The sequence below is a fragment of the Sabethes cyaneus genome, chromosome 3 (genome assembly GCF_943734655.1).
Source record: "Sabethes cyaneus chromosome 3, idSabCyanKW18_F2, whole genome shotgun sequence".
Lineage (NCBI taxonomy): Eukaryota > Metazoa > Arthropoda > Insecta > Diptera > Culicidae > Sabethes > Sabethes cyaneus.
Genome location: NC_071355.1, coordinates 210,603,032 through 210,626,412, shown reverse-complemented (window position 1 = coordinate 210,626,412; position 23,381 = coordinate 210,603,032). Strand labels below are relative to the sequence as shown.

General features: G+C 39.7%; 1 protein-coding gene across 2 annotated transcripts in view; it reads left to right on the top strand.

The window, feature by feature from the left end:
- Positions 1-21,377, top strand: part of LOC128743604 (serine-rich adhesin for platelets) — a 374,341-nt gene extending 352,964 nt beyond the window's left edge. For both annotated transcript variants that reach the window (XM_053840207.1, XM_053840208.1), the window contains exons 8-10: positions 17,149-17,332; positions 17,406-18,162; positions 18,239-21,377. In XM_053840207.1, coding sequence (XP_053696182.1) covers positions 17,149-17,332; positions 17,406-18,162; positions 18,239-19,802 — 2,505 coding nt within the window. In that variant the 3' untranslated portion in view covers positions 19,803-21,377. The remainder of the gene's footprint in view (positions 1-17,148; positions 17,333-17,405; positions 18,163-18,238) is intronic.
- Positions 21,378-23,381: the final 2,004 nt, after the last annotated feature.

Below are 23,381 nucleotides of genomic sequence, written 5' to 3'. Positions count from 1 at the left end.
TGGAAAAGTAATTTTTTTCGGAAGTTTCTATGGAGGTCGGCCTTTCTATGGAACTTGAATGTTGCGAAATCGGTTAGCCAAAATCAAGTCATGCATATTAAATTGCCATATAACAATTTCATCTAATCCGTAAGTAATTCACTGATTAGCATTTGAACCACAACGTCTTTCTCAAGATGGATGTTTCTTTTGAGCCCATCTGAGAATAATCATATTCATGGTAAACCCAGCATTGGGTTCTGTTTGTAAGGTTTTGGAAATTTTCCTACGAAGCAGATGTTTTCTCTGCTAACAAAATATTCATTTGGCTTTGGGTGACAAATGAGGCAATATTTAGCTTCAAAACAATTTAAATGATCGGTGGAATAAAATTAGGGATTTTTTCAAAAATCGACCAACGACAGCACCAGGCAGACTTGTATTGAGAACCTAGACCTTCTGCACAAAAATGCCCTGTCTTCAAGATTGCAATTGCCGTAAACAGTTTATGACCCACTTCGACGTTGACATCTCAATCTGGCAGGTGTGTGCGCAGTTTCTGATCCCAGTCGAGTCCAGTCCAGGTGTACAATTGATACAGCAATTGATGCTGCCGCCGCCGGCGATGCTGCTGCTGCTTCTACCTCAATCCGTTACGCAGTTACTTACGGTTGTGCGACGAAGTATACCGTTGGAGAATCGATTTCCTTCCAGCAAGAGCAAGCATTTTACGATCATCGGTCAAGCTCGGGCAAAACTAGCGGCAAATTGATCCCATCAACGATGGACGGTTAGTTACTTCTGCTGGACCGACAGGTAGGAAGATTTGTGCAGGCGATTTGAGTGATCTTTTCGGTTCGGGTTGTAGCAAGAGCGAGCATGAAAAATTAACGATTGCTGGATTGCTAGAGACAGAAAATTTATTCGTCAATTCTCCTTGGTATGGTTTAAGAGCAACTAAGCTCATCCAGATGTCGAACATAGTGAATCTTGTAACAATGCAGGTACTTATATCCACTCACTTCTACAATTCGCTAGCTAAGGAAAAGAAAATGTTTTTTCCACAAGGATTCTTTCAGGAAATTTGAACAATTATGGAAAATTACTCTTGAGAAAATTGAACAGTTATGTGCCATAGCTGCCTAAAAGTTTCTGTACAATGTACATGTACTACATGTCATGTAGGAACCTGTTAGCCAATTCTGATTCGTAAAATACTGGTTTTGGCTTTATTCGACACGAACCTAGCGTGTTCATACGTGAATGATCCTAAAGAATTTTATTAGCTTTTCATAAGGTTTAGTGCTAAACCCGTCGAAGCCACTGCAATATTAATCATTTCTTGGATGGATTTCAACGAATAATCCATAGGCTAATTTGACTCAAACACACTACCTCTGCTATAAGGACAAATGACATTTTTTATTTGTTGCACGACCAAAGGTAGAAAATTTGGCCGTCAGGAATTGAAAGCATTTAAAGAAAAGCATTTAAATAGTTCACTTTTATTGATCGCGCATTGGATAGAACGGATATAATCAATTACGACGAAGCAGCAACAGATCCTAAGCATCGGAATCAAACCTAAGCAGCTTTGGTTTAGTCCAAAATAATAATTCCTTGAATCCTCTCTGGCAAGCAGAATGCAGTGAATATATTTTCAAGGGTACTTATTAAGTAAGTGTACCGTTCCTCTCCACTGATCGAACTAAGCTATAATTGGAGACAATTCTAACCGGATGCGAACTCATCTGCTCCTTCCAAGCCTTGTCGATCACAGAAATGGTTAAACCTTTGAACCACAGCGGACTGGAACCTTTAAGCCGCAGCGTAAGAGGAACGGTACACAACTTCTTAAGCGTTGCTTCAATGACCTTCCCTTACCTAATTTTCCGCTCGTTCCACTTCATGCCCTATCCCATTCTGTTTAGACACTATCAACACTTTTATTCCATTACTTTCTTCTGTCATTAAAATGAAGAAAAGACGACAAAAGAACGACAAAAAGGCGCTAAAGCAGAAGCAAAACAAACAACAAACATGAGTAGTCAAACACTTTGACACTCTGTTGGCTAACCTGGGCGGCCATTTTGTTCCACCCTCTCTTTATCTATGTTGCAACCCGAGTCACCTTTGCATTCTTCTTCAACGTCGGTTTAAGAGGTCCATTGTGAGATTAAATATGTGGAAGAATACGTTTTTTAGGTACTACTGCTTATACATTTTGGAATCCATAGTCTTGTTTGCCAGGTTGACCCAACTTGCACGTTTGTGTCCTTTAGTTTTTGGTACCGGTTTGTTGAAGAGAAGCATTTTCGTCGCACTGTCACCCGACATCCTTATACGATATGTCTGGCCCACGGTAGCCTAGCAACTTTTGCCAGACGTACGATGGGAACTTCTCCAATCTGTGCATGTAGCTCGTGATTCATATGCCTTCGCCATTCTCCGCTTTCAGTGTGTACTCCGGCAAATATCGTCAACAATATCTTCCGCTCGAACACTGCTAGGTCCCGAATGTCCTCCGTGAGCAGCATCACAGCTTCAAGTCCGTAAAGAAATACCGCTCTATTAGGAGTTTTATAAATTTTCAGCTTCATGCGACGGCGTTTGCTTCTTGATTGTAGCGTTTTGCGAATGCACCGCTGGGTCTCCGTACTAGTGTTATTGTCCGCGGTCACCAGCGATCCCAATTACACGAATTCATCTACCACTTCTAGTTCGTCGTCGTCAACGGTTTCCGTTCGTGGGAGGCGTATGTTTCCTTTGAGCCGCATCCTTTCATGTATTTGGTCTTCGACGCATTTTTTTACCCCAATCCTCCTAGAGTCGTCTTTCAGTCCTCCTAGAGTCGTTCAGTTCAGTCAGTCAGTTCAGTAGATTGCCTCCGGCTTCGCAAAGTTTTTGGCTATGGTATAAAAATCATCTGCGAACCCTAGGAATTGGCAAGCTTTGGTTATCCCGAGATGCACACGAAACACATCATTCGATCCAATGCAGCTCTAATCAGTCGCGTCACTTTGTCAGGAAAACTGTGTTCTGTCTATCAACCATAGCTTGTCTCGATTAACTGTATCACATGCTGCTTTGAAGTCAATAAAGAAGTAATGCGTGGGCATGTTGTATTTGCGCAGCCTGCAGACGGTGTTTACCTCGGTTATGACGCGATAGTTGCTGCATTCGAGTCGATCATTCTTTTGTTGTAGATGGGACAAACAACTGCTTCCATCCATGCTTCTAGTAGATTTTCCTAAATTTGGAAACAAATTAGTGTAGAGCCCTTGCCAGCGTTTCTCTGTCATTACTATTCATGATGGGGTCTAATGACCTTTAACAAAATCCTTCACCGACGAAATACTTTATCAGAATCATTACATAATTCAGTAACGATCGGGGATAGCTTTTGCATAAAATCCCGGCTAGTCCTCTTAACAATATTTGATGAAAACTTTTAAGCCTTTTTACCTTTGTTATACTATAACAAAGGTTTAAAAATTGGTCGAAAAACACGAAATTGATCCGAGGCCCGGAGGGCCAAGTCACATATACCAATCGATAGGTTTCGACGATTTGAGCAATGTCTGTGTGTGTGTGTGTGTGTGTGTGTGTGTGTGTGTGTGTGTGTGTATGTATGTAATGATTTTTTCTATCGCCTGTTTCTCAGAGATGGCTGAACCGAATGGTTCGCTATTACTTTTGTTTGAAAGGTGTTATTGTCTAGTAGATCACTATTGAGTTGTTTCGTGATACGACGTTTCGTTTAAAAGTTATAAGCAAAAATGTGAAAAATACGTGACACGGGTTTCTTCGGAACTACATGACCGATTTCAACGATCTTAGTTTCAAATGAAAGCCCTTATTAATGCTAAATTGTTCAGAAATTTTTAATTGAAAACAAACAAGTAGTTTAAAAGTTATGCTTAAAAAACCTGTTTTGACAAGGTAATAATTATCGCCTGTTTCTTAGAGATGGCCACATCAAAATTAACAATAATTTATAATGATTTTAACCAAGATAATTTACCTAATTTCAATTATTTTAATATCAAACGAGAGGTTTTGACACTACGAATATATATGCAAAATTGCATAAAAATTGGTTTCACCGGTTAAAAGAAATTAACCCTCGAACACTCGCGCCAACTTTTATAACACAATTACTCGCGCGCACAATAGCCCCAAACCAAAGAAAACGTGTGCACTAGAGTTTTGACTGGGAAAATTTGGTTTTAGGTTTATCGAACCTTTGGAAGAGTTTCTTGAAATTGAAAGGTCTATCGTCTGGTGGAATTTATATTTTGATTAATCCCCCTAAAAGTGAAATAAAAAAATATTTTTCTTCAGTGTCAATATAACACATTGATGTGTTCTGCAAAGTTATAGAGCATATTATTACAAGAAATTTTGCTAAAGACAGTAACCTTCTATCTCTTCAGAGAAGATAGAAATATCTTATTTATTGTATATGAATTTGTAAAATCAATTTTTCTATTTTTGCTCTTTTTGTAATTGTTGTATGACTTTTTCATGTACTACAAAATTGTACAAATAGTAAAAATACACAACTTTGTTGAAAATAGTATACCTCTATGTTTGCTTGTTTAGGATCTGTGGAACTTTGATTATAAAAAATACCCTAATTTTGACTCCGCATTACTCGACTACCAGCAGACGGATACATTTTAAACATTTTACATTTGATGATAGTTTTGCTGCATTAATTTTCCCAACAATTTAAATTATTAATGCATTGAATAATTATGATATTTTGCTCACAGTAAGTTTGTTGAAGAATATACGTTAGTTAAACTACGATTTGTAACTTTATAACAATATGGCGTTGAAAAACCTACAAGTGTTGTATAAAATACAACAGCGTGAGTTTATAAAAATTGATGAAAATTATTTAAGAAAACTCTATTGATGTGATTCAAATAGAATGGCATTACAGGAAACTATGCATAGTTCAAAAACCTATAAACTAGATCTTTACTAGACAATGTATATGCTAAAGGATAAGATTTTCACTTACAACTTACTTTTATTTGCATTTACTCAGATTAATAATAACTTACTTATCCTTACTCGGCAATTTCATGAAAAAAGGATCTATCAAAATTTAAAAGTGTTCCTATTTTGTTCAAATTTTGTAAACTTATTCAATTTTCAAAAATTTTATGTAAACCAACGCACTACGCAACGATAACCAATAGATGAATTATGTTTCGAAGACGTGTCGATTTCTATCTCAAATAGCAAGTAAGACCGTATAACAAAGGTTCCTTTCACCACTAGGTGGATTAAATCGGGTTTTTTAATATAATGTAAAGCAACAATTTGAGTAGCAGATTTAACTTACAGTTGCTATTTTTACATCTAATTGAGCCATTTCAAACATTTTTTGAAGTTTTTGTCCCCCCCCCCCCCTCCCCGCTTTGAAATTGATTTGAAAAATCGGGGGACAAACAAATAATTTGTAGGATATAAGTTAATTTTTTTTATAAAATTAATTGTCTGTCGGCTCTACGGCCTAAAGAATTCGAAAAACGAGTGTACGAGCGGATTTAACGCTTCTAGCACGGAACAGAAATGGAAATTCGAACAATGGAATTTCCGTAAATCGGCATAAAAAATTTGCTTTCATTTTTGTCTTTCGTTTCGCAGGTTTTTGCATGAAAAATAATAACGTGTATATGAAAAGCAAGAATAGATTTGGTTTTCACGTTTAAATTTTAAGCTTAAAACGCAATTTTTTTTTGCTCGATTAAAAAAAAATTAAATCAATTGAAAAAAGCTTTTTATTTATTTATTAGTTTACTACTGCATACCATCCTAAAATGTGAAACATGCCATATAAAGCTGATCATGAGAAAAACATGGTGTTCTCAGATTAACTCTACACTGTATGAATGATTGCCCCTGTGTCCAGGCTTCTGCCGTGCTCTGAATTTTTTCTCAATTCTCGGTGTTTTGCTGGGAAAGCGCAGAAGGCGAATAGAATTGCTCCCTCGCTATCGGATGTTACCTTCTACGACAAGCGACGAGATTTTGCTTTTGCAGTGCTTTTCTGCTATGCTGTCCCCGAGTGAGCGTCAGTTTTGTTTCATCTTTCTTTTTCTGCCGGTGCACTACCGAATTCATGCTCTCAAGGTCACGGAGCATATCGTTTCAGTCAATCGTGTCCCGTATTCTCTTTGAGATATGGAGCAAATTATATTTCGTCTCCAGTGTGCGAAGAAAAGATTAGCTCTGTTTGTAGTTGTGCTCCCTCTGCGCAAGATGGAGTGATTATAAGAGAAAACTGTGTTCAGGGATCATTCGTAGAGAAAGCAAACGGTCGTTGAACAGTACGCTCTTGGTCGTTGTAGGAAGAAGATTGCTCTGTCTCTGTATACCGAAGATGAGCAAAATGAAGCCTACCTGTGTCTCAAATAGAGTCGGTTAACAACACTTTACACTAATCGTCGAACACTTTTTATACGGGTCACTTTGATTTTGTGCATAATTACACTTGACAAACCTATAGCTGCGAGCATTGCAGTTTAGTGATTCGTATTGTGATTTTTTCTGTTGTACAGATAAATTGTTACAGTCATGTGGCCGTTACTCCCCCTTCCTGTTAGCAACCTTCGGTCATCAACTCCCCCTTTTGTCCCACCGTCACTTATGGGAGAACCGTGCAAATATTTCGAAATCTCACCCTGTTATGGCCCCCCCTCCCTTTTGTCAACTCCTTCAGTTCTGATTTCCTTATGTCAAGGAACATGTATGCCAAGTTTGACAAAGAACGGTCAAGGCGTTTCGGAGATATGGCCCTCCTATTAGGGACCCTCCCCCTCCTTTTTGTTATCACCCCAGTGCAGCTCTTTTGTCAAGGAACATGTGTACCAAGTTTGATGAAGAACCGTCCAGGCATTTAAGAGTTATGGCCTTCCCCCTGCTGTGAATCCCCCCCCCCTCTTTTTGTCAACCCATCAGTGCTGATTCCCTTATATCAAGAAACATGTATGCCAAGTTTGGTGAAAAAACGTCCAGGTATTTAGGAGTTATGGCCTCCCCTCTCTTATCAACCCCCCAGTGTTGTGTTGATTCCCGTATATCAAGGAATATGTGTGCAAGTTTGGTGGTGATCGGTCAAGGCATTCTGGAGTTATGGTGGAACATACATACTCACTTTTATATATATAGATAGATAGATAGAGAATTGATAGAAGATAGATAGATAGATTTCACTGGAATCTTTGGAAGATTCTCAAATTGTCGGTAACGAAGTCCTCGTTTTGGTTTTCTCTCGGTAACGTATAGGGAAGAACTCCATGAAAGGAATCTTCTTAGCATTTGTGGCCGCTGTAACAGCTTCGCATCTGGGAGGATTGATAGAATACTTGAAACTGTTGGTCTACACAGGCTCATGCTTTTGTTACTAGACTCGAAAAAAATCAACACGTCGCATCCACAAGAAAAATCATGCAACTTTCATGAACTTCAGGTGCTCTAGTGAATGGGAAAGTTGATAAGATTTACCGGGATCGCACGTAAACCGGTTAGTCAGAGTGCAAGCTACTAACAATTTACGTTAACGTTATATGAAAAGTGCGGTGGATGACAATTACCTATGTATTCATGTTAACAAGACGTGCCGATTTTTTTGAGTGTACTTTTTAGGTAACAGTCTATTCTAAATAGATATAGGGTATAGGGGTATAGGGTATAGGGTTCTAAATAGATATAGGGATTTTCAGCACGTTTCTAAATTTAGCCTATTGGCCTCTTCGCTAATAAAAATACTTTTCCGACATACAATTTTAATATGTTATAACTATTTTCTCAAGACTAAGTCATCTACTATTTTTTATTCAAAGAACGTTAAAACCACCTGTTCTTCCACTAGAACTAGGCCATAGGCCGAAAAAATAGATGCCGTCGCTTAATGGGCTGAAAATACCCTCCCGTGCCCTACTTAAAAAATTTTAGATATTTTTTAAAATTGAAACTATCCTTCTTAGTGCTTCTTTGTTGTTTGTAACCAAAACATCAGTAGCATACACTAAAAATTTAGCAGGTAGAACCCCGACAGTCCATGACCAGAAACCGTTAAAAGGTAGTTAGAACAAAAACAATAGTGAACATATTCCATCCTTTTCAATTGCCATATTCTCAAACCTAGCATGTGTTCTGAAGTAAGAGTGAATAAGTATACTTGTCTCATCTCCTTCTAATTTAGTATATAGGATAGGTTGAATCCGCAAAATGAGACTATCGTGCCCCGTCACATAAACTACCTTGAATGTAAAAGAACAAAGGTAGATACCGCTAGATTTCATTTCGAATTTGAGGGTGTGTGTTTTAAGGGGGCACAGGATTTTTGTTGCCTACCATGTTTTTTAAATGTATTCGTTTTTTCAAAACGGATTAATTCGGGCTCAATATCAGATTTTAGACTAAAATTTAAAATTAAATTTTCATATGACACTTCCCCCCCATCACATTACAGTTCATTAAAGTTGATCATTAAGAAAAATACGGTACAGTGAACTGATCGATCTGATCAGGAATTGTTTTGATTTTTTTTTTTGATTATAGTCACTTTAACAACTTAGGTCATTCGTGACTTCTGCGGGACTGGGATTTGAACCCGGGTCGTCGGCGTGAGCGGCGTGAATGCTAACCACTACACTGGGACTGACCCCGGATCAGAATTGTTTTTTTTTGTAATTGTTTTTGTTTTGCGGGTCATACATATGTGCATTGGTTTATTTCAAAAGGCTTTTAAATGACGAGAAAAATGCAGTATAAAACGGATATTATCTGCAATTAGCCATTGTAGTAATATCAATCGATCTCAACAAATATGATCGATTATATAATACGTGACTGAGTGAGACTGAAGCAGAAGCAGTCACTGCGGAAACCCATCTATCGACTTTTAATTACCGGTAGTTTATGTTGTTGAAATGATTTTTCAATGGCATAAATGGAGGACTATTCCGATGAAAATGTAACGTGAAATCAGAGTACCGTGAAATAACAATACACACATTTTTTTAAGTACCAACCAGCAATTATTGTATGCATGAGTATTTTCCGTAATGTGCTTTTTAGCATCGAGTTCATTAAATAATAGCCGCAGGATAGCATTTTATTTCATCGGATAGATTAGTGAGAGATAGTCAAAATGTGTGTTTTATAATTGTTTCAGCCAAAACTTTCCATTAGCAGAATCAGCAGAAATCATTTTTATTGAGTGCTAAACTATATGTTTCTATTTGTTTTATAGACGAGGTTCTGGGTTAGGAACCGACGTAAAGAACCGACCCAACGCAATAAAATGGATTTTGTTTCTCGTCCGGGAATGTACAATAAAGAAGCTTCAGGTTAGGTATAGGATGTAGTGGAGGGATTAGAATGATTTTTTTCTGTCTATTTTTGTATAATTTTATGGTTGAAACCATTGTTTTACATTCAAGGAAAGGGTTTTCGACAGTTCTAATTTTATGTGCAGAAACAGGTTATTCTGAGGTTGTCATTTTGTACATATATCTAAATTATTAACGCTACTAACGACTAAATTCGCTTTGTACTAGCCTAAAATCGATTTCTATTTTCGTCAACAAAAAAGTTTTGTCATTCGGAAACGATCGATTTGTGAAAATATTTCAGTTGGAGGCGTACCTGTGATAGAAAACTTTTTAACTGGCGTGCATAACTCAAGGGACTAGGTGGGATTCCTAATAAATAGTGCCCTGAAGCTAATCAAATTATGGAATGATGCTGATAAGGCCATTGCAAATCATTTTCCGAGCTTTATCTTTCTTCCTTTGAAATAGGTTTTTGAGGAAATTGATTGAACACGAGTAAAACTTTTTTTATGTAAAATCAATTGTCTGTGAGCTCTACACCCTAAAGAACTTAAAACATTAAAACATTAACAGTTCTATAAGAACCAAAAGAATTTAACTCAATTTTTTAGTATTTTTCAAATCAATCCGATAATTCACAAGTTGGTAATATTTGTGCGATTTTGTCATTCAATTTTTAAGCACTTTTTCGTAAATTTTAGAATTTATTCGATTTTTTCGAAACAGATTTGAGTAGCTTAGAGAGAAACTTAGATTCTGAAAGATGTAAGAGTAAGTTGTAGCATTACCAGGTAATTCACATTGAACATAACATAATAATTGAATTTACAATCGAACCTGCCCATCGCATCCTGCCGAATTCGAACAGTGTTAGAACGATGATGTTGAAACTATGTTTCTGCATACTGAGAGGAGTTCCTGTTCGTTCGGAACGTACCTGTGAACGTGAGGATTGTTTATGCTTTATCGTGTCGTCCTTGTTTCCTCGTGTACCGAGACGTTTGATTCATGTGCTTTTCTTAAATCCGCTTGCCCGGTTTAGCTCTAGCTCTAGCTCTAGCTCTAGCTAGGTAGGAAGTACACTGCTGCTGCAGGCGCATTTGCATATGCGAACGCTTAGGAAAGTTTTTTTTGTTGGTCTCGAACTTTTCATCGCACTACTACAGTTAAGCTGCAGTACATTATGGTATGGCAGTAAAAGGTAGAGTACACGGCACATGGTTTATTGGGGATAATATCTCTTACTTTCAGGACAGGAACAGGTAGAATGTAGGACACTACATTTACCTCTCCAAGTGTTTAAGCTAGGTTTTTACCAATTTTCACAGAATCAGTCTCGGGTTAGCAGTCGAACTGCGAACAGGGCTGGGCTAAGCGCAAGCCCGCTAGGGTCAGGATAAAATCGTGTGAAGTGCTCATTCTACGAGAACAGTGTAGTGCAATATATTTAGAAATAGTGATTTTTAAGTTTAAAAAAATACTGCTAAACCATGGGTCACCTAATGGATATGGATATCGACATCATGGACATGGATTTTAGATGGGTAAATACCGATTTTGCTGTTACATTTATTCATTGTTGATAAGTTTCAACTAAAATAGTTTTGCATCAATGGTAGTGAAAATCGTGTTTAAGGTTTAAATTATGAAATTATCAAAGCGTATTGATGGTAAAATTTAATATTTATTACTGGTGTCAGTTTAATAAAAATTAAATTTTATAATCTCTTCGACGTTTCGACTTTATTTTTGTAGTCATTTTTAAGGATTGGACCCGTTCTGTAGCTGAGATATTTGACTGAGAGCATTATTCAATCCTTCAAAAAGTTTTAAAAATATTGTCGAAACGTCGGATAGAGTACAAAAGCTGTTCAGATTTTTATTAAAACTCGCCTGATGATTAACTTGTTTAGAAATGTTAATCATGCGTTCATTGAAGAATTTTACGTAGCGTGGCGATAACGATAGCATGAATGCAGATTTTTGTTCAATTGCTTTTGCACGAATGCAGATGAAGCCGAGAACATATTTACTATGAAGACTCATGATCTCATCGAGCGACATGTTCCTCTAGTTCATTCTCACCGTAAACCAATTTGGGGAAATAATGAACTCTTTTGTCTGATCCGTAAACGAAAATCATCTCTCCGAGTTTATCAGAGGACAAAAACTGACTCCAACCGGTTACGTTTTACCACGGCTAGTAGGAAATACAACGCTCTTAGTAAGACACTCTACCTCAGTTATATTCGGAAAACTGACTGATATTTTCGACTAATCTCACTCGAAACCCGCGCTGAGAATCGCGGCTAACACGCTGACAGACAAACAACGTCACGTGTAGTACCTTGCAAGTCGTAAGGGCCTGCATAGTGTCGTCGTCCTGCCAGTAAAAATAAGTTAGATTCAAACTTCTCGGTCGGTGTTTATCTACAGTAGACGGAGGAAGAGGCACAATTTGTGTCTAAAACCCAACCAGTCGCGTTTTGCAGTATCCTTTTGTCCAGCGCCTCTATGGTTCAAAGTTACAAATACCAGCGAACCACATGCCCTGGCGGGTGCTGTGGGTTCGAATCCGGTTATAATCTCAGATTATAGCTTGGTTCGAACCATGCACCTTCCAGCATTGGACAAAAGGTAGGAGTCAAAACGACTACTTGTTGAGCGTAGCTACCAATACCACCCCTCCTCGTCACCTTTCCGCTCTTTCCCCTCCTTCACCAAAAAATTTTCATTTCTTTCCCCTACCGACCCTTCATCAATTGTAGAAGCACCGTTTTAAAAAATATTGATATTTTCGGTTTAATCCGAAAAGCTTTTAGAGACTTTATAAACACGATACGTCAGGAGGATGCTTTAACCTCCAGCGTATTTCTGAATGATGACGAAGCGACTTTTCTACACAGAAAATGTGGCTTGTTTGCTAAACATTTCTCGGGAGTTTTTTGCTGCGAACCTGCAATTGATGAGGTTTGTACCTAACAATGAGATTGTGATCACAACTTTTACAGTTTGACTGAAGATGAAGTTTTCGTGGCTATTTGTAAACTGAAACAATTCTACTGTCCTGGCCCGGTTGGCATTTCTGCTGTACTACTGAGGAAAGTTGTAATGTCTAAAAAATCACCGATTGCTGAAATATTCAATCTCTCTCTGCAAAGTCTGCAATTTCTTAGTCATTGTAAGTCGTCTTTCGGACCAGCTAGATCAGGTCAATGCCATTTATACCGACCTGAAAGCAGCATGTGATCGAGTTGATTATGGTATTTTGTTAGCTAAACTCAATAAACTCGGAGCTTCGGCATCTTTTACAACATGGCTTGCCTCTTATCTAAAGAACCGCAAAAGGCTGTGAAACTTGACACATCTTTATCTGACTGCTTCGGAAATTGTTCAGGAGTACCTCAGGGTAGCGCTCTAGAACCTTCACTGTTTTCGCTGTTTATAAATGATTGCGATTGCGATTTATAAATGATATAAATGCGAGGGGTGCGAACAGGAATTGCACAATCACTTTGACTTAATTCACATTCATTTGACAGTACCGTCTCAGTCAAGTAGAGTTTGACAAAGTGTTATATGGGACGATTGAAGAACTAGTTATTATCCTGGAAATTAAATAAAAAGAAAACTTATTCAATTTAATTCTACTATGTATATTTTATTCTTGACGTATTTCACCTACGACTTGCAGGCATCCAAGTTGTAACAGCATTTTGACATAATATTTATACAGTAGACTCTCGGAAAAGTTAACTCTCTAAAAAGTTAATTGTTCAGAAAAGTTAAGCGAATATTAGCTCTCATGCAACGCTCTAAAAAGTTAATTTTTGGCTTAACTTTTCTGAGAGTTTAAATTTATTGGTTGTCCAAAGTGTTTATTCACACACGTGTGTTTTCCTTTTATCTTTATTTCTCATTTTTCGGTTTATTGCCGCCTTTCCACAGCTTCATACAGAGTATCAACATAGCTGGGATTAAATTAAACTCGTGTACCGGACAGTTGTAGTAATAGTTCAATACGGGCACATAGTTGCTTCAGGATTTTTGATAACAAACTGGAAAAGCGCAAATTCAGATTGAATTTTAAATACAAAAGAAGGAACAGTAGGGAACAAAAAATAAGCGCGAATATTGTCAAAACGTTGTCGTAGACTACGAAAAATCAAAAGTAAACTAGAATAACTGACTGTTAAAAATTTATTGAAAGGAACTAAGTATCATTTCATAAGGATCTTGCTTCATATTTCTTTACATTACAACTTCCAGATTCCTAAAAATGTGTATCCTGTATCCGAGAATATATTTTTCGCTTTTGTATTTATTATTTTCGATTACTCTTAGGACTACTCAGAAAAGTTAATATTTCGGAAAAGTTAATCGACCCATTCCCCAATCGATTAACTTTTTCGAGAGTCCACTGTATACTGGAAAAGCGCAAACTCAGATTGAATTTTAAATGCAAAAGAAGGAACAGCAAGGAACTAAAAATTAACGCGAACGCTTATTTTTAATCAAAACGTAGACAACGAAAAAGCAAAAGTAAACTAGTGTAACCGACTGTTTTAAACTTAGTGAAAGGTATTATTTTATAAAAAAACTATGAAACTAAGTATTATTTCATAAAGATATTACTACATATTTCTTTCCATTACAACTTCCAGGTACATAAAAATATGTACCCTATATCCCGGAATGCATTTTTAGCTTTTGTATTTATCATTTTCAATGACTTTTAGGACTACTCAGAAAAGTTAATGGTTCGGAAAAGTTAATCGACCGATTCCCCAATCGATTAACTTTTCCGAGAGTCTACTGTATTACCAAAGCTAATCACCAACTCGGCCTCATCATGGGTTCTGGGACCCAGGTACATTGCGAACCCTTTATTGCTCACTTTTTTGATCTATACTGGAAATGCTCAGTTCGTCGAACCCTATCGATTGGTATATGTTACTCGGGCCTCCGGGCTTCGGATCAATTTCGTGTTTTTCGGCCAATTCCTAAACCTTTGTTATTGTTGTATAATAAGGTTTCAAACTACCATAGAAACATTTCTTGCCATCAAAAACCTCCAAATGCCAAATTTGGTTCCATTTGCTTGATTGATTCTCGAGTCATGCAGAAATTTGTGTTTATTTGTGTGAGAGCCCTTCCTTCCGGAGAAGTGAGGGGTCTCAAACCATCATAGCCCAAAACCCCCCACCCACAAGCCAACTTTTGTTATATTTGTTTTATTAGTGCTCGAGTTATGCAGACATTTGTGCTCCATTTGTATGGGAACCCACACCCCCCTTCCAGAGAGGGGAGCGGTCTTGAACCACAACAGAAAAAAAATCCTGCCTCCAGAAACCCCCACAAGCTGAATTTAGTTCCATTCGCTTGATTAGTTTTCGAGTTATACAGAAATTTATGTTTCATTTGTATGAACCCCCCCCCCCTTCCAGAGGAGAGAGGGGTCTTGAACTACCATAGTAACATTTCTTGCCTTCGAAAGTCCCCACATGCCAAATTCAGCTCTATTTGCTTGATTAGTTTTCGAGGTTATGCAGACATTTTTGTTTCATTTGTATGAGAGCCCCCTCCTTCCAGAGCGGGAAGGGTTCTCGCATCATCATAAGAACCTTGCCGGCCTCAATAACCCCTGAATACAAATTTCCACGCCAATCGGTTCAGTGGTTTCCGAGCCTATATGGGTCATACTGACAGACAGATAGAAATTCATTTTTATAGCTATAGATTTGAATAATTTTTCTGGCACTATTTGTGTTATATCTTTACCTTCATTGTCGTGAAATTACCTGTTAAATAAGACCTGATTTAAAATGGAGAAATTAGAATTTCCTTTTTATCATTTGTGGCACTTATGCGGCCGTTAATGTTATCTTTTTATTAGGTTCTGCATTGTGTTTGTGCTCTTTTGGTGACATTGTGGAATGATTTTTGTATGGTCGGTGTTAAGTGTTATGTTTCATTCATAGTGAATGAAATCAAATGTGAATCATCCATTAATTGTGAACTACCGACGGTGGCAAACGAAATTACAATAAATGTAAAGTTTTAATTGCTCTGAAGTTTTAATTAATATCCTTCGGCCAACTCGATTCTAAAAAACAAGCAGTTTGAAAACTAAGCACTGAGATCTAAAATATCAGTCGAGAGCAAGAAAAACGACTGGCAGGTTAGTCGAGCAATCATTCAGCACTGCAATTCATGAAAGAATTAATTTGAAGGATGAAAAATTGAGAAAGACAAACACTGTCAGCAGTTCAGTAGTCATATTCATGGGCTGACAGATAAAAGAATACTACCAGGGGTAAAACTGTATGCGCTGTATGCGTTTTATATTCGCCTTCATGCAGGGCTGTCAAATTTTTCGAGCACAGATGACAGACCATCGACCAACCAGAACCATCGAACAATTTTCAGGAAGTTTTTAGCGTTTTGAACCAAAACGCTTCTGCCTAAAAATCGCAATTTCTCTCCTTAACGAATAATTTTGATACCTAATTTTGGAGCTACTCGAATGAATTCTCACAACACTTACAGTCAGAAATTGTTCAAAGGAGGCTCTATTCCTTCTTGATTTATTCGAAATTTATCCGTCATTTAACACATATGTCCATCGAGTCTCACCATTTTATGTTCCGAAACGACCTACCGGGAAATTTCCATTCCTTCCTCTGTTTTTTTTTCCAAACCATCTTGTGATGGAAAATCTATTCATAAGATGCAAATCATCAATCTTGCATTCAGTGCTTACCAGGGTCTACCGAACCGCCCGACCGACCGACGGCGACGGTTTAAGGAAAAGCAATAAAATCTTTTACCGGATTTTTTTCCTGCAGTGGATTTGTCCTCGCATTAGAATTTTCTGCCGGTAGGATCGTATTTTATGGCGATCAGCCTATAGTAACGATAAATCCTACCACATGCGAAGCAGACATGTATTTTAATTTTTTTGAGAGGAAGACAAAAAACTGCAAGCCATGCTCTAGTAAAGTAGAGAACAATCGGTAGAAGCAGGTAAACTCATTCGAGCACCTGCACTGATGCGTTGCTTTCGCAGTGTGAAATGCACATGAAATGAAGCGGATGGATGGACGAAGCACGAAGCTGGAGCTCCGTAACCTAGCAGCAGGTAGCGTTGGCAGGCCGTAATCTGAGCCGTAAATTTGCTAAGCATCGCCGGTTTTAAGCCGGTAGCCGTTGTTGGGAGGCTACTCGAATTGTATTCCACATTTTTTTCCGCTCGCCAATTGGTGGTTTGATTGTGATAAAATTATCCTCCGGACCTCTACACAAAATTTCAAACCGATATGGTGTTGGAACCGGTCCCAGAGACACCTCTTCCTGTCGGTCGGCCTTCCTGTGCCTGCTTTCGATCGCCACCAGCCACCGCGGAGTGCAATACTAGAAACATCGAAATCGTTCACAGCTGTCGGTCGTTGCCGTGAGAGACGATGCGGTGCAATGATGATGGCTCAGTCGGTCGGAACGGAATTGATTGCTATTTTATTATTACTATTTGCCTATATCTGGCCGTGTAGCCCCGCTCGAATTTTGCAATTACACCTCACCTAGGGGGATCAATATCGAGATCGCAAGATTGATCTCATTTCAACGCCGCGAGCTCCGGGGTTTATTCGAGATTTGTCCTCTGGCCGTCGCTGTGTGTGCGCGCGCGCCGAAAAAAAGCACGATGTTTCAGCGATTTCATTTTTTACTGGTTCGACTATGTCATGCCATCAATCAAAGTACCGTCGGGAAACCTCTAATCAATTTTTTGATTGCTTCGATTCCGTTACAGCTGGATGCCTTTTCCTGTCCCACGATCAAGAAGTCCCATCAGGAAGCCACCCATGACCTGCTAGAGACCAAATCAATGCTCAACGAAGAACGCAGCACGTGCGAATTGCTGAAACAGCAACTAGTCGAAACGACCGAACGGGAAGCGGAACTTCAGGAGCTGCACCGATGTGAAATCAATAAAGGTAGCTTTTCGATTGTCATATCAAACTTGCATCAAAACTCACTAATGCATTTTTTTCTTTCACCGAATTTTAGTGGGGGCCTATCTCAGTGAACAGCAGCATTCGGCGGCCGACCGGATTGCAGCTCTCGAGGCCCAACTGCTTCGCACCGAGCTGGAAGCGGACGACAAGCTGCGCACCACCGTCGAAGAGTTCGAAGCCAAACTGGCGGAACGTGACGCCGAACTGACCGACTCGAAGCAGCGTGAAGCGCAGCTGTTGCAGCGGATAAACGACCTCAGTTGCACTGAAAATGAACTGCGCGAGAAGGTGCACTCCAGTGAGTTAGAATTCAGCGAACGGCTCCAGGCGGCCGCCATGCGGGAACGTGAGCTTTCCGACCAGTTGAAACAATTGACTCATCAGCTACAGGAAATGCGAAACGCTGCCGCAGACCGCGAGCAAGAGCTTGAGGAGAAGCTTAGTCTCACGCAGGATGAGTGCAGCTTCCTCCGGCACAGCCGGAACTCTTCGGAGCCACCGCAAGGTACGGAGTCGCCGGGCCTAGATCGAACCTTCTACCAGCGCAGTTCGCTGAACGGAGACCAAACTCCAGGCAACAACAAATCGACCAGTAATTTGAACCAGGCACAAGTTTTACACGATGAAGTGGACAGCTTGCGCTGTGTGTTGGATTTGAAGCAGCGGGAAATTTCCGAACTACGTAAGCAAACACAGGAGTACGAACGGGATGCCAAGGAGCTACCGGGAGCGTTGGTTAAAATTTCCGCTCTCGAATCACGGATCGAGGACCTGCAGGTGCAACTGAAGACCAAAGCCGAGGAGGAGAAGTAAGTGTTCAATGCTAATCAACGCACCCTCACCCATCATATATTAACGTCATTTTGTGTTTTGTTTTTTCCTCAGAGAACTCCAGCATAGGCTGAAACTGCTCCAGGATAACCTGAAGCAGGAAACCAAAGTCAAGAGCCGGCTTTCGCAGCACAACGAGGAGCTGCAGTGGAAACTGAAGCAAAATTCGGAGAAATTTTCGCACGTCTATGCCGAGCTGTCGAAGAGCTACCATGAGAATTCCAGCTTCATGACGGCAACCCGTGCCAGCCTCGATCAGTCCGGATCGTATCACAACCATACGGTCACCCACAACAGCACCAACCGGTCGACCGGGTCGGACAAAGTGTTCGAGATGGACGATATTTCTCCACCGACTTCGCCCGTCATCAAGGGTGTGGTGGAGAAGAGCGATTCCGTGTCCTGGGTGCTGGAGATGGACGACGAACCGCCGGAGATTTCCGCTTCGCGAATGGTACGCCGAGCGGGATCCTTTCGCTCCGCTTATGCTTCCACCGGAGGGCAAGAGTTAAAGCGACACAAATGTGGTGCCACCGCTGGCTTGAGCCACACTTACAACGGTGGCGGCATCCAGCAATCCAGCTCGGTTGGTTCGATCCTGAAGCAACAGGATGGATCACCGTCTAAGAATTCCAGTTCGCCCAGCACACCAAGGCTTCGATCGAAGTCAGTCAGCATCAAAACGGCTGAACCGCCGAAGAAGATTGTTCGATCGAACTCGGGAGCTTCGTCATCGACAGCTGCCGTTTCGAAGCCTATCAAAATGGCAGAACTTCCAATGTCCTGGAAGGATCCACCACTATACAGTAGCTCCCCATATGCTCACAAACGGTTTCTCAATGAACGAATGATGGAAAATGGGGGCACCGGCAGCAAATCGTTTGCTGGGTTTCGAGACGGAAAGGATTTATTTCTAGAGGAAACGGAGTTTTCAGGAGAAGTGGGACCGGACAGTCCGTTCAGCAGAAGTCGCACTAGCTCGTTCGGTGCCGGACCAGTGGAGGCGACACCCGAACAGCCACCGGCTGAGTTTTTTCATCGGGATAGAACCCCGAATTTTAAAATGAGTAAAGAAAACCGTGGTTTAATAACATGTGATACGAAAGCGCTGACCGGTTCCGGCGGGGAGACGGCACCAGCGCACAAGAAGCGTCGGGAATTTGCACGCAATAATCTTGCCGGAAAAAAGAACTGTTCATTACCAAAGGAAGCGGCCGGTGAGGCGCTAGTGTCGGGTTCGAATTCTGAGGATGAGGCTTCATCCTCTTCGTGCCTGTCGGATGACATTTCGTCGGCAGGCAGTGGACACAGCAGCAGCAGCAGTAGCAGTAGCAGCAGCAGCACTAGCACCAGCACCGGCAGTGGACCAACTTCGTCCGGAAGGGACCAGCAGGAGGAACAGTTGGTCGGAGGAGACGATGAAGAGAATGACAAAAGCGGTTCGGTGGGAGCCGCCTCCAACAGCCGGCGACGACGGTCCTCGAACGATTCCCTCGAGGATGTTCTGATGCAGAAGATCGTTGCCAGCCTGAACCGTGGCATTTCCGGTGTGGGTAATGACACACCGATGGAGGTCAGCTGGTCCGAGGACGGTGACCCGTCCGAGTCGATCGTATGACATGATGATGATAGCTTTTAAATCGTTCAAAATGATGGTAATACGTAGTAAAGATCAAAGTCGGGGAGTAATACGGAGTGTAGGACAGTGATAATAATAATCACAGATGAAAATGTTTCCTTTTGGGGTCTTTAAAACCGGCTGGCGATGAAAGGGCCCGCTTGGTGCGTCCTGAAGCGCCAGCAAAGACCTTTAATTTTACAGAATATTTGTTTATTATTTTTTTACTTTAAGTGCAGTTACTCAGTTGTTGATTGTATATTTTCTGTATTTATATTTGAGAAAGAGAAAACAGAGGGAATGATTCAGTTGAAGAAAGTAAGGGAAAAAGGAGCGTTGTGAACAGAAAAGGATTATCGGAATGCGTACGAGATCTGCTAGTTTCAATTTGTTCTTTTTTTAAATGAATGTCAAAAACAGTATGATTTTGTGTGTATAATCCAGTTTAAAACAATAACGGTGTCTGGAATGATTAGTCAGTCACAGAGTTACAAACAAACGTTGATAATTTTGTGTCCTTGTAACTATTAGCGAGATAAAAGGAAATAGAGGGAATGATGTGTTATTAGTAGTGTAAGAATAATCCCACAGAAATATGTTTCTTGGTAGTTTCGATCATGCCGCTTTAAAAAGTCGGCTTTCGAATGATGCAAACATTTGTCATTTGAAGAAAAAATAAAAAGATATTTAATTGTTACTAGAATTGTGTAAGAGAGATTTAAACCAGACTGTATAAATTGTCGCAAATAACCAGCAGAATCAAAAGAATCAACAGGTGCTTGACGCCTATATTCGTGCAAAGAATTTATGCTAACCAGCCAACTTAATGGGAAACACAGATTGTAGTAGAAACTTTAAGACATGTATATTTTGAAACAAAAAAAAAACTCTAAAATTTGTTCTTATTACCCCATCAAGATTTTCTGCATTATTACTCGATTGCAATTTAAGCTAATCAGTCTAAACACTATCGGATCAAATAAAAGAAAAAACAGTAGTGAATAGTAGATGTTAACGAAATCTTTATTGGAATCTTTGACGAGGGAATAATAACCCCAAAAGGGCATGGAAAAGAATCAATTCTATCAAAGACATGTTTTCTATACCTGAACATTGAGATCAATTTAATTGCGTTGGAGTGAGCCGTTCATCCAGTAGAGATATTGATTTTGATTCGCAGAAAGCGCACCCGTTTTGAGGCTTTTGCTCACCCTTACCAGGAAGAAACATTGCGCCAACCGCCACGCCGCCGCCGCCGTCGTCGCTGTTGTGACAAAACTTAGGCAGGAAACTAGCAGAGGATTAATACCTACGAAAGAATACGATTTGATAATTGATTGAACCTACCTACTCTAATATTGTTTGTTTGAAGGCAGTTTTGTGCCGTTCTTTAATGGTGTACGATAATATTGGCAGCAGTGAGGATATCGGAGAGTATAAAACTAAAAGCAAACAAAGTAAAATGATTCAGCTAAGCTATGTCTACTACCCTTTATGTACGATGATGATGATAATGATGATGAAGATGTTAAATGCAATTGAAGATGATTAAAAGAACGGTGAGCAGATACAGTAATCTGGAAAATTGAAGCGCTTTACACTTTTCTTTTTGTGCCGAAAATTTTTCAATTGTTGAACATAGATGACAACCCAATTTCCATAGTTTGTCTTTTCATACAAAAATCACCACGTTTTATCATTAACGAAGATATCATTAAAAAATGTAGTACTGGAAAACAGTCTAAACATATGTCGGTTTAATAACTTATTTTAACTGAATTTCACGATATTTTCAATTGTCAATTATCAGCTAGGTAGGTCAGCGTGGGACTAAAACTAAGAAACCTTATATTGTTCCAAAAGTATTTAGGAAATCATATGAAAATTTGCTGAATCTTATATCAATTTAATTAAATCGTGAAATATTGTATAAATTGTAGTAGAAGCAATGAACCGGTAAAAGAAAAACAAGCATTAGTTATGAGATATTAGAAGAAAGTTTACAAAAAGCAATCAAAAATCGACTATAATGCATTAATTTCAGCGATTAAAAAAAATTGTTAGCAAACGAAGAATCAATATCACCGCTAAGGATTCATCAATTTGGAAAAGGCGTTCTCAGTATTTCCTGATATTTCAGCGGTCTAAGGATATTTCGCAGATTTTCTACGGCTTCAAATTAAGCACTTGGCGTGGTATGTTTATGAAATTTCAGATAATTTCCGAATTGTTCTGATATCAATCCATATTTTTTCAGATATTTTCGCTGGAATAAGTGAGTAAGTAGGTAAGCACTTATGTATATCATCATATTTGCTAGAATTATGATCTGACCGTGAACGAAATCGTTTCATTAAGTAATGCATCCAATCCCAGTCGGCATCAGAATATCCAACAAGACATTTCGTTTTGCTACCGCAATCTAGTATTTGGTCGTGTTCAAGAATTGCAGCACTCTTTTGCCTGCTTTTCGGCCAAAGTCTTTCACTTACAGCCACATTGACTCGAACACAGAGGTCTATACATAGAGTTCGAGGGCCTCTTTCATTTCAGCTTGAATGTAGTTGCTCTCTTCCACCAGTCACTGTCCATCGTAGATTGAATCAGTTTGATCAGCTTCCTGGGAAAGCCGTTTTCGTCCATGATCTTCTATAGCTCTTTTCGGTCGATGGTATCATACACAGTTTTGAAGTCAACGAACACATGGTTCAGCATAACCGTCTTTAGACATTGTCCTTCTTTATCGACACATTTCGCAGCCGGTTATTAGAGTACAGGATAATTACGGGGCTTGTGCAAAGATTCCACTGACTAGCAGCACCGCCCAGTCGAGATTCGAACATACAACGACTAGTTTGACTAGCATGCAGCATCGTATCTCCAAGCTAACTGGGCGGTTGAGGATCTGCCGCAGTGTAAATATTTGATCCGTCGTTGACTGTCTGTCAACGAAACCGATTTGATAAATTCCTACAATTCTGTTCGCAATTGGCGATAGACGGCGGAAAATGATTTGGGACAACGCTTTGTAGGTGGCATTGAGAATAGTGATAGCACGATAGTTCTCACAGTCCAACTTGTCGCTCTTCTTATAGATACGGCAAGTAATCCCATTTTTCACCTCTTGCGGTAGCTTTTCTGTATTTCAAATTCTAACAATTAGTCACTGCAGGCAAGTAGCTAACTCTTCTGGTCCCAGTTTGATAAGATTCGCTTCGGTGCCATCTTTCCCGGCCGATTTATTATTCTCTAGCTGCCTGATGGCATCCCTAACTTCGCCAATCGTTGGTCTTCCTTGTTTGTCGAACCGTCGAAATTGCTTTCCCCGCCGTTATTCAGGTGTTCGTCGAAGTTCTTTTCGTTCTACTTTTTCCGTGCCTCGTGCTAGATGACTCTAATGGTGCTCGAGAGGAGCTTCGCCCAGTTCGTCTTCTTCCGGCAACGAGTGAGTGCGCATAGTTTACAGTGACCCCTGACTGCTTCAGTTGCTTTAGATTTAATCGAGGTTGTCGTCGGTACCAAATGTTGTTCATAACGGAGAGTTTTGGGCGCATCTTAACCATCACTATGTAGTGATCC